The 18,775-nt window shown below is 39.2% G+C and overlaps 2 protein-coding genes across 2 annotated transcripts in view; one reads left to right on the top strand and one right to left on the bottom strand.

Moving 5' to 3' along the window:
* myom1a (myomesin 1a (skelemin)) overlaps positions 1-2,083 on the bottom strand; it is a 49,029-nt gene extending 46,946 nt beyond the window's left edge. The window contains exon 1 of the mRNA XM_088326262.1: positions 1,948-2,083. The gene's annotated coding sequence lies outside the window, so the exon portion shown is untranslated. The remainder of the gene's footprint in view (positions 1-1,947) is intronic.
* Positions 2,084-11,626: 9,543 nt separating this feature from the next.
* On the top strand, positions 11,627-17,708 carry myl12.2 (myosin, light chain 12, genome duplicate 2). The gene is made up of 4 exons (XM_088326250.1): positions 11,627-11,743; positions 14,448-14,660; positions 15,653-15,814; positions 17,328-17,708. The coding sequence occupies exons 2-4, from the start codon at positions 14,477-14,479 to the stop codon at positions 17,498-17,500; spliced, it is 519 nt and encodes a 172-aa protein (XP_088182376.1). The 5' UTR covers positions 11,627-11,743; positions 14,448-14,476; the 3' UTR covers positions 17,501-17,708.
* The last annotated feature ends 1,067 nt before the right edge of the window (positions 17,709-18,775 follow it).

Below are 18,775 nucleotides of genomic sequence, written 5' to 3'. Positions count from 1 at the left end.
ATATTGACTGATTAACCTAAACTTGAAGGTGAAATATAAAAACACTTATACTAACAAATAACATTGTGCACTGAAGTGTAAAAATGACAATAATTGAATACAATTTTGCTGCTGCTGGACCTTAGTGCAGCTTTTGACACAGTGGACCATAATATCTTACTAGAACGGTTAGAAAAACGGATTGGTCTCTCAGGGACCGTCCTGTCTTGGTTCAGATCCTACCTCTCAGATAGGACGCACTGTGTTAAATATGGCGAAATTACATCTGAGCCCTTTAGTGTTACCTTTGGTGAACCGCAGGGTTCAGTGCTTGGCCCCCTTCTTTTCAGCATTTACATGCTTTCATTAGGTGATATTATTCGCAAGTATAAAACCAGTTTTCACTGCTACGCAGATGACACTCAACTATATCTTCCGTTGGAGGAATCTCACACACTAAATTGTGGAAATTTGGAGGCCTGCCTCACTGAGATAAAAGAGTGGATGTCACTCAATTTCTTGCGTCTTATCTCTGATAAGACTAAAATGTTAGTTATTGGTCCATCTAAATGCCGTGACTTGTTCTTAAAAACTGCTGTGAACATTGACAAATGTCACATCACACAGAGTGACTCAGTTAAAAATTTCTGTGTCATATTTGACCCCGATCTGTCCTTTCAAACACATGTGAAGAAAATTCCTAGAACCGCTTTCTTCCATCTTCACAACATTGCTAAATATCGTCTTATACTGTCTCAGTCGGATGCGGAGATTATAATTCACGCGTTTGTTACCTCCCGTCTCGATTACTGTAATGCACTACTCTCCGGTCTCCCGAAGTCTAGAATCAACTTCAAGAGTCTTCAGCTGGTACAAAATGCTGCAGCAAGGCTTTTAACCAGGACAAAAAGTCCGATCACATCACGCCGATTTTGGCTAACCTGCATTGGCTCCCTGTTAGCCTAAGATTTGATTTCAAGGTTCTCTTAGTATTATACAAAATTATACATGGACTTGCTCCCTCATATCTTTCAGATCTGATTCCCCCCTATGTTCCGGTCCGAAGCCTTCGTTCTGAGAGCGACGGTCTTCTGGTGATCCTAAGAGCCAAGAAGTGTTCCGCTGGCTCAAGAGCGGTCTCCATCCGGGCACCGGTGCTGTGGAATGCTCTTCCCCCCGAGATCCGATCTGCAACCTCAGTGGAAATGTTTAAATCTAAGCTTAAAACACACTTCTACTCTATAGCATATGAATAACCTTTATTTTTCGTGGACAATATCTCTGTATTATTTGTGATCGCAACATCCTTTGCTGTCTGGTCATCCTGAAGGGGGGATGTGCGGTCCCTTCTCAAGGTTTCTTCATTTACAAGGTTTCTTCATCTTTTGTTTTTGAGTTTTCCCTTGCCCTCATGTTGGTTCCAGATCAGGGGATGGTGTAATAATAGTCTAAAAAAATAGTCCGTGTAATAACCTGTGAAGCCCTTTGAGAGTCTTTGTGATTAAGGACTATACAAATAAAATGACTTGACTTTACTTGACTTGTATAAATGAAAAAAACTAACACTTTACCTTACTTTATGATCATCTTCACTAAGAGAAAGAAAGAAACTGACTAACACGCTGCTAACTTAATGGCAATCCCTTTGATAGCTGTAGTGTTCCTATTTCCATTTTTTTTTCTTTCCAGAATCAGAATCTTGCGACATTCATGATTCATGACGCAGTTAATAGTACTTATTTTTCACACATTATTCTAAATTAATTCATTGTGCTATCTTTTTATATACTCCCTCAAAACAATGACACACACACACACACACACACACACACACGGTTAGCCAGTAAAAAATCCTGATATATTAACAAAAAAATCAATGACAAGCAGGATAGAAAACCCTCTCATTACAAGTGAATTAATAAACCACACAAACTATGTGTTAATACACGAGAAATTTTCAGGACTTACCACGATCAACACTCCAGAAATCCAACAATGGATAAATATGAGGTGTTAAAAAAATGTTAAGTCAAGCAAATCCAGAAGAATGGAAGGCAAACAGGGGTGAGTGAGGGCCAGTGGACAAGAGAGTGGCCCACAGACCAAAAATAATGCTGCCACTCTGCAGGACGCGCAAGACACCCTCAGGACCTTTTAAGGTTGCGCCATGTTTAAATTTAGAGCGCAAGGAGAAGGAGACCAGCTCCTTGGCTTACTGACCCTGGCAGCCCGAAATTGACGAGAGGAAATGTCGGCTTGTGTTATTTTACCTTTACTTTGTACACTAGAGTTAGGGCTTCAACCCCTTCCCTCATATGAGTTAAATAAATAAAGAGTTAACTATTTAACTCAAAAGAGTGAAAACATCTTCAAAACTATTGTTTTTTTATCAAGAGCACAGGTCTTGAACTCAATTTACTTGGCGGCCGCCGGAGCCAGGGTCCAGGAAAGGTGGGGATAAAAAAGTTTGGATAAAAGCGTTCCACTGTTCCCAAATATTGTTTTTTCAGAATTCCCTACATAAAATAATATCTAATAATCAGATTTAATTGGAAAATCAGTCAATCAATCAGTAAGTAATAAATGAGTCCATAATCTGCTAGGGATGCACTTAAACAGACAACGTGTTATTTAGCGCCTCCCAGTGGTAAAAAAAAACATACTTTGTTAAAATTTTTTTATGATTATTGGAATCACCTGTGCTCGCTCATTTGGCGCCAACCGCTGCGGGCCCTGATTGGCTCCCTGTCGCTATGTAAACACAGTCCTGTCACTCTCCTGTTGTCAGTTCATCTGCAAACCTCTGTTTATACAAGGCAAGACTTTTTCGACCCTGACTCCCACCTGTCCCGTTTTCGCTCCCATTTGTCTCCGGCTACGTCTACTCTCCCATCCTGGCTTACGACTCGTTTCCGACCCCGACCACGCTTTGCTCTCCCAGATTTTCCGTCCGTGACACCGGCATCGCCCGAAGTGGATCTTCCGTATTCGGATTACAATCTGATTGCGAGACCGACTTGCTTCCCGCGTCCAGCGAGCATCGGAACGCGGGCGCTGCCCTTCCTTTTTCTTTCAAAAAAATTGTGAGAAAACGTTACGCGATTGGGTCTACTCTGTGTTCTGGTCGTGACAAAAATATCAAATTGATTTTGAGATTAGCAAAAATAAACTATAATTTAAATGTGCATTTTTTAAATACCTATTTAAATTTATTTTTGATATAGTTTAAATAACATGAGCCTCACCTAGAGGAAGATTACATAGTTGTTCGCCATCTTGCAGCCACGGATACCCGAAAAAATGAAAACGGTGGCTAAAAAATGCCAAACAAATTAGTGGTCTATGGTTACTTTGGGTCACCGTATTTTGTATTCTTACTTGTCTTCTTTAGCACTCTTTTTCAGTTACACAACAGAATACAGCAACATCTACGAGTCAAATACTGTCGTTTTAAATTTCCACATCAAAGGGCCGGTGTGTAATATTTATAGCCTCCTAGTGTTATGAAAAAACATTTACTCAATAAAAAAAAAACATTGATTTGAATAATAAGCAAAAAATACATGAGCTTTCATACCAATGTAATTTTTTAATAATTATTCATAGGTCAAAAAATGTGTTTATCATTTACATAGCGGAATCCATACCCATTAGTTGCCGCCAGGTTTTTCTGGTTTCTTGCTGCTACTCTGTGTTCATTTGGCCTTGGATTTCATTTGCATTAAAAAAATAGTCAAATAAAGTTATGTTTATTTGTATAGCCCTTAATCACACAGAGTCTCAAAGGGCTGCACATGCCACAGATCATTGCAAAACACAGACTATTATTACACCATACCCTGATCTAAAACCTACATGAGGGCAAGGAAAAACTCAAAAACCTCAACCTGAGGTATATTGAAGAAACCTTGAGAAGGGACTGTACGTGAGGTAATTCCCCCTTCCAAGATGACCAGGCTGCACTGGATATTGGAATAACAAATAATACACAGATATTGTCAACATAAAATATAGGTTATTCATATGCGATAGAATTGAAGTGTGTTTTAAGCTTAGATTTAAACATTTCCACTGATGTTGCAGATCGGATCTCAGGGGGAAGAGCATTCCACAGCACCGGGAGCCCAAATGGAGAACTCTCTCGAACCTGCGGATCTCTTCTTGGCTCTTGGGATCACTAGTAGACCAGCATTTTCAGAGAGAAGGCTTCGGATCGGAACATAGGAAGAAATTATATCTGAAAGATAGAGAATCATCTAGTGTTCAAATATGACTCAATGCACCTTCAAAGCGGGGCCTCAAACTGTCATACTGAGGGTGGCAATCAGTCCCCGAGTAGCGAGGTTGAGACCCCTGATTTAGCACATCCTAGTAGTAAAAAGGAGTGAACTAGTTAAAAAACACTATTTTGATTCAATTGTTAAGCAAAGATAATTGAACTATCAAATAAACGTCCATTTGTAAAAATAACTCTTCAGTCAAGAAATTCATATCTATTTTACAAAACATGAGACTCAACTAGAGAGAGGTGACATGATTTTATGCAATGTTGTTGCTATGGGTACCCAAAGACAACAAAACCTTGCGAAAGGCTGGGCCAAAAATGAGGATGAAAGTTTCCATAATTTGTTTTCTTCGCTGTGCTTAGTAACGATTATTTTCAGTTGCACTACATTGGTGGTTCGCAACATTTTCTGTACCACGGACCAGTTTCATGTCTGACAATATTTTTGTGGCCTGAACCAATAGTAATAGTAATGATACAACAGTAATGATAACAATACCAATATAATAAAAATCCTAAATACAATGAGTATTCACTAGACCACTGCAGATCTAGATGCCATGATCTTTCATGTTTTTATCTTATCATCACACTATTTTTACTCACTGTACCACATTGTACAATGTTGTTTTGGCTGAACTATTTCCCACAATGCCCCATAAAAGTCAATGCCTTTTCCTATATCATCTACAATCCCAGTAGTACAGTGGCTAGAATTTGGCGATCTCATCACCTAATAATGATTGTAATTTACCTAATTAACCGATAATAAACCTTACAAACACAACACAGCACCTATTTACCTACAGCAAAGTATGTTTGCTCAAATGAAAACAAAGAGAATTTGTGTAAAACAGGTTTATTTTTTTACCAAATAAACAACACCAACAATTTTTCAACATATATCACAGTTCTTTCCCCACTTGCACTTCGCACTTTCACTCGCTATGTGCCCTAGTCACTCGGTTTGCGCGTTCACGTGAAAATGGGGTGTGTCCCGATACTCTCAAGTCCGAGGCAGAAGTGACCTCAAACCATGTCGTAACCACTTCAAGACCGAGGGGGCTCCCTACCTCACTTGGCGGCGAAGTGACTACCCAGAAGGCTTTGCGAATTCTCAATATCAACAAACATGCCCGGAAAGGAACCGCACAAATGTAAGTAGTTTTCCACAATCACGCATGTATTTGCAACAAAATGTATTGAGATATCTTAGTTAGACGTAAATGCAATAGAAAATCGTATTTTCGCGTTAAAACATCAACATTGCAAAATCGCTACTTTACGAAGTGCACAAATCTACCAAGGGAGCTGCCAAAAAATAATCTTCACGCTACAAACTCTAAAGTAGGATAACTGTGCAGAAAATCACGGTTCAGCCCATCCCTGTTTGTATCTTAAACGAGTCGTGCTTTTACATCTACATGGCCAGTCGCTAAAGGAGCATAGTCAGAATAACGTTCTGGACATACGCGCTTGTTTACTGCACACAATTTCGGGTGTCGTGTTTTATTTACAATATGATTATTTCATGTGAGATCAGAATGCATTAGTTTTCATCATGCATTATGAGTAATGTCTCCGAATTTCACGTGGAAATACAGTTGAAACAAATTACTATCACACAGTCCACTGCCCTCTCTGTAAACACATATTAAGTAAACTAATTACCTTCTCAAAATGTTGTCCAAATGTGGAGACAATTCTAAAGCATATGTGATGCTGGCCAATGGAAGGCTCTTACAGCCATAAGAATAACATGTCAATTTTGTGTATCTATTCACTATCAAATAATTATCCAGAACACATCCTATAATTTCTCACATCAACTTGTTGAGCATCCTATACACAGTTGTTTTTGTGCAATACACAAGCATTAAGTAATTCTTGTTTTTTCCACCCAACCTAAAGGCCAATGTAGAACGTCCCGTGGAAGAGCTGGCCACCATCACAGCTACCACGCCATCCACACCGACGGGCACGTCGTTGGCATCTTCTAATCCAGCGCCAAACCCCAAATCACCCAGAAAAAAAAGGAAGCACGATACACTCCTTGACTTTTTGAAAGCGGAGTCTGCCGGAGTGAGGAAAAGGCTCGAGGAAACTGTGGCCAAAACTGAGCGGTTCCCGTCCTTTTTGGGAAGCTCGTGGACAAATTTCCAGAACAGTGACATCCCTGCAATGTTTCCCTTTGTTTTATAAAGGGAAAATATTTTATTTTATTAAGAACTCAATGAAGTTCCAGTTTGTGTTTTCCAGTTTATGGAAGTATTGGTATATTTTTGTTACAATTTGTGACATATTATTTATTTACTATTATGTATTTCGGCGCAATGTGATTTTGTTTTTCTGAAAGTAAACTATTATTTAAACTGGAGTGATTTGTAGTTGTTTTCTGTCCAACAGTCACATAGTTCACACACAGTATCTCACATCAATCATTATGAAATAAACCACCAAGGTGTTACTCAAAATAAAGATGTTTATTGAATAGTAATGCAGAAAAGCACGGAATGCAAATGTGGGTCTGACTTCCAAAGCCTAAAACATGGCTTTTGGGCAATTTATTCCATATTAACTGTGGACAATTCTGTGTATCGTGGACCTGGGAACCCTGAAGACCCGTGACACCACACGGTAGGACAGACCGTGGGCCAGCCAGTATAGGCCCTCCAGCCATGGCCCTGTTCCCTCTTTAGCAGCTCCTGCCTTCTTGCTCAACCTTAAGTCCTGAATGAGTTTTGACTTCACATCGAACCATAAGCACAGGATGGGAACATTCCTGTCCAACCTGTCCACGCTTATGGGACAGCCACTCTGGAAAACAATAGATAACAAACAATTTGGACATAAATGTGGGCATAGATGATGTAAGCATCATGAAAAAATGTTGAAATGAGCTTTTTTATATCCAATGACAACTCTTTTGAATTAAATTCCTTATGAACTAAGGTTTTTGGGTCGTACAGGGAAGTTTGGTGACGATATTATGTCAGCTTAAGGGTCAGGTGGACTGTTCTTGTGTTTGTTTACTTTTCATCATGTCACACACTAAAGACCCCTACTATATGTCATAAAATGGCATTAAGATACTAATAAGTAGATTGCCATTTATGTCTACACAAACATAAGGTATTATGTGAACGTGCATTGTATGTTAACTTTTACTGTATTTGACCGAACGGGTCATTTTTTTTAATGAGTGTACGTACCTTGTAAAGATGAATCAGCACTACATAGCGCCGAAGCTGTCTTCAGTATAGCACATTTCTCCTCCGTTGATTGGAGACACGGAAAAGATGATGAGCTTTCAGGCAATCGGTAATAACACAGCTGTAGCGGGCATTTTTAACGTTGCACGAACTCTCCAACTGACACACCACAGGTTGAGACTCGAGTTGTTTACATGTGACGTAGACCAATACGTCACTGAGGTCTACAGCCAATTAATATTACCGCCATCTCCTGGACAGGGGTGGAACCTTGCAAGTCTTGTCCAAACCATCTCCACTTTGCACTCAACTCGCGGAGGGCACTCCTCTATCGAGGGACCTCACTGGAGGGTTCTCAGGGCCGAGTGAGAGAAATGGGATTGGGCCATGGTGTCACTTATTACACATAGCCAGTGTTGGGAAGGTCGTCGTTATAAATAACGTTATTGTGTAATGGCGTTATTTTTTTTTTTAGTAACGAGGTAATCTAAATCATTCTTTTTTCCCGCCATTGCATGCCTTTACTGTTACTGACGGTCAAAAGCAATGCGTTGCTTTGGCTGCAGAACGTCAACGTTCCCCCGCAAACCTCAGCAGAGTTGTTTACGTCACGTCTTTTCAGATCATGAAGACATTCAAAATAGTGACTACCAGATAGTAAGATAGTGATTTTGAATATGGTGTTCACTAATATACCAAAAGAAAATGCAAATGAAGGCTGAGTCGGGTTTAGAAGTGAAGGAAGGGAGCCGTCTCTCCACCAATCAACAGCTGGTTCCCTCTGAGATGCCTTTTTTCTCTTATGGTCTTGGTCAGTATGCATTATTCTAGATTCTGTGTTGTTGACTTTAAACCTTGTTGAGCATTAAAAAAAAGTAGTTTTGTATTTTATCTTCTTTTCGTAGATTTATAAATATATTAATTTTATTTCCTGTGTTTTTATTATTATTGTGTTTATACAAAAATGTCAAGTTTATTCGTTTTCTTTTATCCCTCTTTTATTTTTTAATTTAATGTATTAAACTCACTTCATATTGTTTACTGCTCAATGATATTTTATGATATTGTTTACTGTTTATATTTGTTGCATTCAAGTGTAGGATAAATCTTTTGCTGATGAGGTGCAATAAATATTAGGTTCCAAAACACAACTACCTGTCTGTTCTCCTCTATTCCACTGACTTGATACTGCTCAGAAAATTTCAAATTCTTTGAAATACAACTTCTTTTTAAAGTAACATAAATAGTTACTTTCCTTGGTATTTTTACTTTAGAGTAACTCAGTTACTAACTCAGTTACTTTTTGGAAGTAATGAGTAACTGAAATCAATATTTTTTTTTAAGTAACATGCCCAACACTGTACATAGCAGTATTTAATGATAAAGAAAAGTATTTAAAAAATAAAATGAAATGTGTTCTATCGTATTAAGTTCTGTTATAATGTACTGTATCAATAAAATATTGTAGTATAAAGCCAGACAGCAGCAATACTGTGGCAGGATCATTTTAACATTACAAAAAAAAACTCTTCTCATCCCAGCCACCACCTCTTTGACCTGTTGCCCTCTGGTAGGTGCTGCAGGTCCCTTAAAACATGGACAGGTTCAGAGGCAGTTTCTTCCACAGGTCCATCAGCACCCTAAACAAGCGCAAAACTGGGAAAATACATACAGTGCAATTTATTTGGGACTTTTTTTTAAATATTATTGCACTATTTTCAATGCACTATTGTTACATAATGTTATTATAATGTAGGGTTGTTTCTAAGTCAAGTCAAGTCAAGTCAAGTCATTTTTATTTGTATAGCCCTAAATCACGAAGAGTCTCAAAGGGCTTCACAGATTATTACACTATATTACACAGACTATTTTTCAACCGACGAGAAGAGTAGGTTATTCATATGCTATGGAGTAGAAGTGAGTTTTAAGCTTAGATTTTAAAATTTCCAATGAGGTTGCAGATCGGATCTCAGGGGGAAGAGCATTCCACAGCACCGGTGCCCGGATGGAGAACGCTCTTGAACCAGCAGAACACTTCTTTGCTCTTGGGATCACCAGAAGACCGGCAGTCTCAGATCGTAGGCATCGGACCGGGACATAGGGGCAAATTAGATCTGAAAGATAAGAGGGAGCAAGTCCATGTATGATTTTGTATAATACTAAGAGAACCTTGAAATCACATCTAAGGCTAACAGGTAGCCAATGCAGGTTAGCCAAAATCAGTGTTATGTGATCATACTTTTTTGTCCTAGTTAAAAGCCTCGCTGCGGCATTTTGTACAAGCTGAAGAGACTTGATTCTAGACTTCGGGAGACCAGAGAGTAGTGCATTACAGTAATCGAGACGGGAGGTAACAAACGCATGAATTATAATTTCCGCATCCGACTGAGACAGTATTGAACGGATTTTAGCAATGTTACGAAGATGGAAGAAAGCGGTTCTAGTAATTTTCTTTACATGCATTTCAAAGGATAGATCAGGGTCAAATATGACACCTAAATTTTTAACTGAGTCGCTCTGTGTGATGTGACATTTGTCAATGTTCACAGCAGTTTTTGAGAATAAGTCACGGCATTTAGATGGACCAATGACTAATATTTCGGTCTTTTCAGAGTTAAGACGCAAGAAATTGAGTGACATCCACTCTTTTATCTCAATGAGTCAGGCCTCCAAATTTCCACAGTTTAGTGTGGGAGATTCCTCCAACGCAAGATATAGTTGAGTGTCGTCTGCGTAGCAGTGGAAGCTGATATTGTACTTGCGAATAATATCACCTAATGGAAGCATGTAAATGCTGAAAAGAAGGGGGCCAAGCACTGAACCCTGCGGAACACCACAGGTAACATTAAAAGGCTCAGATGTCATTTCGCCATATTTAACACAGTGCGTCCTATCTGAGAGATAGGACCTGAACCATAAGAGGACGTTTCCTGAGAGACCAATCCATTTTTCCAACCGTTCTAGTAGGAAATTGTGGTGCACTGTGTCAAAAGCAGCACTAAGATCCATCAGCAGCAAAAGTGATGAAGCGCCAGAATCCATTGCCAGTAGGAGATCATTTGTTACCTTGATCAGAGCTGTCTCAGTAAAGTGGTTAGCCCTGAATCCTGATTGCATAGATTCAAAAAGGTTATTCTCGGATATGAAATCATTCAGCTGCTGTGCCACTACTTTTTCAAGTACTTTAGAAAGGAAAGGTAGGTTTGACACAGGTCTATAATTACTTAAGATTTCTGGATCAAGGTTGGGTCGTTTCAGTGTGGGTTTAATAACGGCGGACTTAAAAGCTGTTGGAACTACACCTGAGGAGAGTGATATGTTTATAATATTTAGAACTGAAGGTCCAAGGACGCCAAAAAGACTTTTAATAAGTGAACCTGGGAGCGGGTCGAACTGGCAAGTTGTCGGTTTGGCCGCATTCACCACCTGTTTGAGATCATCAAGTGACAGTTCACTAAAACTGGACAATTTCCCTGGACAGCCACCCTGTCGTGCCTTTGTAGATTTCAGCCCTTTAATATGTGTGGTATTAATAATATCTTTGCTTTGTAAATATGTTGCCTTTTTATCCTGAAATATTTTGTTCTATTTTTCCTCCTTGAAGTCTTTATTACAGTGTGCCATGTCTAATCTCGTTACGTACAATGTTTCACAGCGTTGACATCAATGACAATAAAGACATTTCAATTACAATCCATATTCAGAGGGATTTATGGTAAAAATGACGTCATCAGTTTGTAATTCATGCCTCAGGACAGACAGGTGAATATTTAGTTGGCAGCATGGCGGGGCAGTGGTTACCGCGTGTACGGCATATTTCTGAGGTCGTGAGTTCAAAACTTCCTGAATAAACATTTAATGAATGGTTGAAGCGCGTGTTAACTCCGTAATAGTGTCAGAAACTGTCCCATTCGCTCGAGCCTACATTAATTTATTGTTTTTTATTTTGAACATTAAACCTTGCTAATTTTCAAATTTTAAAGCCAGCAATTTCTTTACGTTAAACGGATGTTAAATTATTTATTGTATTTATTGTTAAAAGTATGTAGTTGAATTCTCTTTGAAACAAAACAGATCTAGATCCCTTTATTTTCTCCTGTTTCGACATTGATTAAATTAAAAAACCCGGAAGTGAAACATAGCTCGCTCCGATTTTGATTGGTCTGTTTGGTAAACAGGAAGCCAGCAGTGCTAGTCCCGCCCTCTCAAAATTAGCAAGAAGATTGTCGTCTGTGCGTGACGAGATATTTTAAGTCTATATTTCAAGGTGCGTCTCTCTTTGTAAAATTGTATTCAATTAATCTCGTATTGTAAAGTTAATTTCTGCCTTTTGATGCCATCTCCGTAAGCGACCTAAATAGGTCATCGTAGCAAGCTAAAAGCACTGAGATAACGGTGCAGCGTCATTATTCAATGAACGAGTTGTTGTGGAAAATATAATTTGTATATTAAGTTAAATCCTTCAAATATTCTCATTTTGGGCATTCTTAATAGCTCATTTCATATCAATAAACTGAAACACCTTATTAAAAGTCTGGACTCTATATGGAACGTCATACATTTTACAGGGGTGTCAAACTCGTTTAAGCTCGGGGGCCACATGGTAGAAAAAAAACATTCTCCCGGTGGCCGGACTAATAAATGAATAACATGAAAAGTGTTCCTTCAAAAGTGGGCCGGGGGTCTTTTTGATTCTAAAACTATTATTGAGGATTTTACATTTGATATCTATTACAAAAAATAGTTTAAGTTTCTTCAGGCTTCTGCAGATACCCAGGTGCTTTTTTTTAATTTAAGATTTCTCGTATTGCTCCAAATAACGTTTCCATGGCTTTTCATCATCTCATCTCATCAGCTACACCACTTATCCTCAGTAGGGTCGCGGGGGTGCTGGAGCCCATCCCAGCAATCATCGGGCAGTGGGCAGGGGACACCCTGAACTGGTTGCCAGCCAATCGCAGGGCACACGGGGACAGACAACTCACTCGCCCATTCACACCTAGGGACAATTTGGACCGGCCAATTCACCTGAAATGCATGTTTTTGGAATGTGCCCGGAGGAAACCCACGCAAGCACGGGGAGAACATACAAACTCTGCACAGGAAGTCTGGAGTTGGATTTGAACCCACGCAGGAGGTTCCCAAGACATGAACTGTGCCGCACATGCGCTAACCACTGCCCCACTGTGCTGCCCATGACTTTTATTTTAAGTTAAATACTGTCTGGATGGGTTTCCTCAATGTTCTCTGGTTGGATAATGGTAATCAGCAAATACACATGAGGGAGTAGTTCTACGTTTGGCAACATCCAGTGGACATATCTAAACCTGCAAGTCATTCTTTGACATAAAGCAGCTCATTTTTCTCTTGTGCTTCTCTCAGTATTGTAAATGATGTGGTGGGCCATGAGTTTGAAACATTTGCTTTACATATTTTTTCAACAATCAGGTTGGAAGAAAATGTCTCTTAGCATCAATTGCAATATTTATTCCTTTCCGGTAGAAAATGAAGAGAAGATCTTCCTTTTATAAGAAGGAATTCCTTTCATGGCCTCCTATTTTCTAAAATTATTTTTTTTAACAAATCTATTTTAATTCAATACTGGTTCCCAAATTATTAATAGGGCTGGACATCTGTATTCCATAATGGACTTTACAAAAAATTACTATACAGAATACCTGGGTTACCTGACAACCATGTGAAAGGGCAATTTCTCCTGGTACCTGTATGTTTTTTAGGCAGAGCTACCAAACACTAAGAATCTTTGGTAGTTTATCACACCAGTTAATAGCAAATTATTGAGATTCTAAAATAATATTCAAAATTTGTGAAGTAATGTTTAATTTTACAAATATGTTTTTTGTTACAAATATTTAACTGTTATGGCCTTACGAAATGTATACAATAAAGGTATTAATGATCGCTAATGGGATGTTTGTAATATATTTAAGTAATAACATGGTCTATGAACTACTTTCAACCTAAAAATTGTGCTTTTAAGGGTACAGTGTGTTTTATTTGACCACTAGATGCAACAGGAAACGTGCTCAAAAGACCAAGGAAGAATACAAACTAGGGAGACTCAAGTGACCAATCTGCACAATTTTTCATTTAATTATTTGCTCAACTTTTTGTGAGGTTTCTGCTTTTGGGTAGCTAATGAAGTAAAATAGCAGACAATTACGCTTATAATTATGCCGTAAACTTCTAATTTCCAGGCCGCAAAGTGTTCCGAACTTGGCTTCTTGCAAAATAATGTATTGCAGGGGTCTCTAACATGGGGCCTGTTGGCACCAGGGTGCCAACTAAAGACAGCTGAGGTGCTTGCAGATAGCTCACTAGTGCTGGGTCATTGTGATTTTCGAGTTAAATTAGTTTTTTAGTGGTTGAGTGAGTCTATTTAACCCTACTTACACCCTGTAATAACATAGTTATTTTAAAAACGCATATCAAACTAGGTGCCCTTTGTGGTGATTAGTAGTAAGTAGTAATTAGTAGCTCTCAGACCCCTGATTTATTATAACATTTAACTCCTGTTACGTATGACGACGCGAGAGAAACAAGTTTTTAGCCATGCTCGAACAGGTAAGACATGTTCGACACATTTCGCTCTAAGGCAGAAACTCAATGACAGTTTATTGCAAGGTGCATCCAAATTCCTTAAAGCTTCAGTCCAACATAGTTGATAATCTCCTCCACTGAAGAAAGATTCATATCACACTCAAATCAACATTTAAACTTGCATATTAAGGCAGGGGCCTCACAATATCGTCCAGTGGGCTTCATTAGGCCCTTGGGCATCATGTTTGAGACCAAATGCTATTGGGAAAATATTTTCCAATTGTGAAAATTCTCTATACATTCTGAAATACAATTGTCAATATTTGATAACTTTTTAAGTTTCAAAGAAGTGAGGGACCCCACTATGATTGAGAAAATGTGCTTGCTTATTGCCAATGTGTGCATTCCAGGACAAAGGGGAAGATTTGGAGTGGCCAAAATGTCAAGCAAAAGGGCCAAGGGGAAGAACACCAAGAAGCGTCCTCAGCGCGCCACCTCTAATGTCTTCGCCATGTTTGACCAGTCCCAAATCCAAGAGTTTAAGGAGGCCTTCAACATGATCGACCAAAACAGGGACGGCTTCATCGACAAGGAAGACCTGCATGACATGTTGGCATCTCTAGGTAAACCAAAGACACAGGAATATAACTTACCGTACGTGCCTTATTATCCGGTGCGCCTTATATGCAGAGAAAGTTGAAAATGTGTTAACATATTTGTGCAATTATTGACCCAACTACAAATTATTCTTGACCACAATTGCTAAACAATAATGACAACGGTAAGAGATTCAGATAGCAATGGTAAGAGCACCAAAACATAACCACCAGGCAGGTAGGGACATGGATGGTTATTACCAATCGCATAAAATTGTTATGATGGCAAAATGAAGCCCTGCGGTAAAATGCTACACACACACACACACACACACACATACAAGGGCTTCAAGATGATTCATTTCCTCGACTCCGCCGTCATGTGGACACAAAATTATATAACATGCTTGGTGCATGCAATTAAAAGGTGCAGTGTAACACATGAAGAGTATTTTAACATGGATGTCTCTGTTAATTTGTCGATGTCTGTCCTTGTGCGACAAGTGAAAATGTAAAAAAGGGAGGGAAATTAAAGTTTTATTTAACCCAGTCAATGTTGGATGTTATATATATATATATATATATGCATTCATTGGAAAATGTTAAGAATGTTTGAGTCACGTTTGTCCTCCAACAGAAACCATATCATTTTCCATTATCAAACATTTTTGAAAAAGCTTCATGGAGCCACTAGGGAGCACCAAAGAGCTGCACGCTTGTTGCCGACCTCCTATCTAGTGGATAGGATCAACCATCCTCCCCGCTGCGATAGGGTTTGACTCCGTGGCATCCGATGTTGTGCAATTGTGATCAGTAATATATTCTCACTGATCAATCGATGCACACATACAGTACTTTTTTTGTGCATCCTAGCCCTTACTGTAGTTTTAATTCCGTGCACCTTATCCTGGTGTGCCTGATATTAGAAAAAATATTATTAACTATTTTTGGGGAAGTGCGCCTTATTGTGAGGAAAATCCGGAAATGAAAGATCTATAATCGCTGTTGATTTGCTTTAGGTAAAAACCCCACTGATGACTACCTAGAGGCAATGATGAACGAAGCCCCCGGTCCCATTAACTTCACCATGTTCCTCACCATGTTTGGGGAAAAGCTGAACGGCACTGACCCCGAGGATGTCATCCGCAATGCTTTTGCCTGCTTCGACGAAGAAGGAACTGGTGAGTATGTCTGAAAACCATAATGCAATGTTTCACAACCTTTTTTGAGCCGAGGCGCACTTAATTGAAACATCTAAAAAATGTTTGCAATTTAATTCCGTCACCAGTTTCATCACACAGACGCGTAATGTCACAATCACAGCCCTGCCCATTGGATACCTCACTATATTTACGAACAAAGTAAAGGGTCTATTGTACTGTAAAATCCGGACTATAAGATACAACTTTTTTCCCCAAGCTTTCAACCCTGCAGTTTATACGATGATGTGGCTGATATATGCATTTTTTTCTAACAGCCACCAGGGGCGCCCAAGGGTACACTTAAGATAAGAGCGAGACAGGTGGAATATATGTGTCGAGAATGACGCAAGTCTAATGTAATTTCGCGCTCCAAGCATGAATAAAACTAGCATGAAGAGACCCTCATCGTGGAAAAGGTGTCAAATTGAAAGGGGGGCGCTAACTACCATATTGGGAATCATTTTACGAGTCAGGTTTTTTGTAAACGGAAATAATGTGGCGAAACGAAAGGATTACAAAGAGCAATGTCCAACAAAGCAGAAATGTTTAAGGCGGATTCTTATTTATCTGTCGCCATTATCGTGTGTTTTGAAGTTAATATTTTATACCGTTGGATTGTCTTTGATGTAACAAAGCCATTTTCGCGGACATACAAAGAAATTGAAGGCGGCCAGGGTATGTAATGGTGAGTTACGCCAGCTCTATTGTTTTTGGGTATCTTGTTTCAGACTGATCGTGATGTTTTGCTAAGGAGTATGTTTTGAAATGGTCCCCATATTTTGAATCCCAAGAGTTTAAGCGTACCAATGGTATGTGGCATGGTGTATTTCAGTGACTGGTGACATCGTCTAGACACATATTTGTTTATCAAAAATCCAACGGTCTGCTGAGCTAAGGCCGCCCCAATGTTAAGGGGTTAAGGTACCGTATATTATTTAAAACCCTTTCAGTCTGCCATATTTCTTTGTAAATATCTCGTGCTTCAACGTGGGCACGTGCGGCTTATAGTCGGGTGCAGCTTATGTATGTACAAAATGTTTTTTCCTTTGAAAATGTGCTGGGTGCGGCTTATAATGAGGTGCGCCATATAGTCCGGATTTTATGGTAAATATTTTGGAATAAACAAAACTCCACAGCTTACTGTGGAGTTTTGGCTTTGCATACACTTAAATTGGAAAGTCTCAGAGATCACTGTGGTTTTATTCTATCCCAGAGTCAGATGTATTTGTATCTGGCTCGCGAGCCATACGTTCCTGACCTGTTCCACACGAAAGGGTAGAAACGATAAAGGAAGATAATTTAAGACAAAAAAAAAGCCAAACTAAATACAGAAACTTTATTCTTAATGATTAAAGGTGGGGTGCGCAGTTTGAGGTGTCCTAAAGAAGTTTAAAATGAATTACTTTTGCATCTGCCAAAGTTGAGTCCTCTACAGTGTTTTCAGTTCCAACCCAATTAGGTATAAGATGGTGATTCCATGCTGTTCCTTCAGGTATGATCCAGGAGGAACAGTTGCGAGAGCTGCTTACCACAATGGGCGACAGGTTGACGGACGAAGAGGTGGACGAGCTCTTCCGGGAAGCGCCCATCGACAAAAAGGGCAACTTCAACTACGTGGCGTTCACGCGTATCCTCAAGCACGGCGCCAAAGACAAAGACGATTAGCCAACTACCACTCGGGGAGTTTCCTTGTGTATACTTATTTACTGTTGTGTGTTTTGTATAGCTCACTGGAAGGTTTTCATGTAGCTGCTTCTTGCTCATTTGCACATCACTGAGTCTTTTAAGTTGAACATGTGGATGTTGTTAAAAACTGTATTTACTTTGACTAATAATTAAAAACGATCATCTCTTGAAGTAATAGACAACTGAATGCCAATTTGACTTTTTTCATACCCAATGTCGGGAGTAACGAGTTACATTTTTTTTTTTTTCCAAAAACGGAATTACTGTTTCCGGTTCGGGTACTGTAAAGCATTATTAATTAAAAAAAATGTAACTCGAATATTATTAATACATGGCGTGTGAACCTACTAGTTATCATAAACAGGTCACGAATTTGGATGTCATCTCATCGGTATCTGTTCTGCCTTTGTTCAGGATGAGTCATTTAACCCTGAATCTGCCATCAACACACCGCTTATCATGTCATTGAAGCGGAGTTGGTATGTTTATATGGTTCTACAAAGTACCATTCAATACGGTCACAACCACAGAGCGCAATAAATTCTCCCTACTGTATATAATCCCTTTTAAGCCACATTTACAAGTATAAGAATAAAATAGTGAAATGAATGGGTTAGTACATATGCCCATATTTAGTTGCGTGTCACACGTGGGGAATTGTAGGCATCCCATGTATCTGGAACAAAAAAATCAAATGGGGAAACCGTTGGCACAGAATTTACCGTAGAGGAATGCTGAAATTTGGTCTGTATAGTTAATTTTGAAATACACTACGCCAGGTAAAAAAGAAAATATCTTGGGCTGTACTCCGCAACGCAGGATGAAATCTTCCGAGTGGTTTCCGAGCCCAGAGACATCAGGGATATGGAGTTTCCATCTAAGTGTTCATTTGCAAGCTCTCAAGATCACACAAGACAAAAAATATGAAGGGTTCACCGCTTCCACAGCTTGGTGTACACATTTCTTTTGTTAAATGGCCATTTTTAGCCGTTTTGGGTGGTCGCCTTTAATACAAGTATTAGGTTGATTTGTAATAAGTTACTTTCAGAGTAACGCCCTACATTTGTGCCAGTCGGCTTTATTTGCCCAAGACACACAACAGGAAATGGTGCCCCTACGACCCTAGTGGTTAAGGGGTAACATGGAATTAGTACCGGTAACTAGAAACCTTATCAATGACTTTTTTTCTGTAACGCTCCCATCACTGCTCATAACCATAGTTTTTGTGATTGAAAACGTGCAAAATAAAAACGA

This window comes from Urocampus carinirostris, chromosome 1, assembly GCF_059441175.1.
Source record: "Urocampus carinirostris isolate Australia breed hairy pipefish chromosome 1, RoL_Ucar_1.0, whole genome shotgun sequence".
Taxonomy (NCBI): domain Eukaryota; kingdom Metazoa; phylum Chordata; class Actinopteri; order Syngnathiformes; family Syngnathidae; genus Urocampus; species Urocampus carinirostris.
Note: the sequence above shows the minus strand (reverse complement) of the source record. Positions and strands in the feature narration are given on the sequence as shown.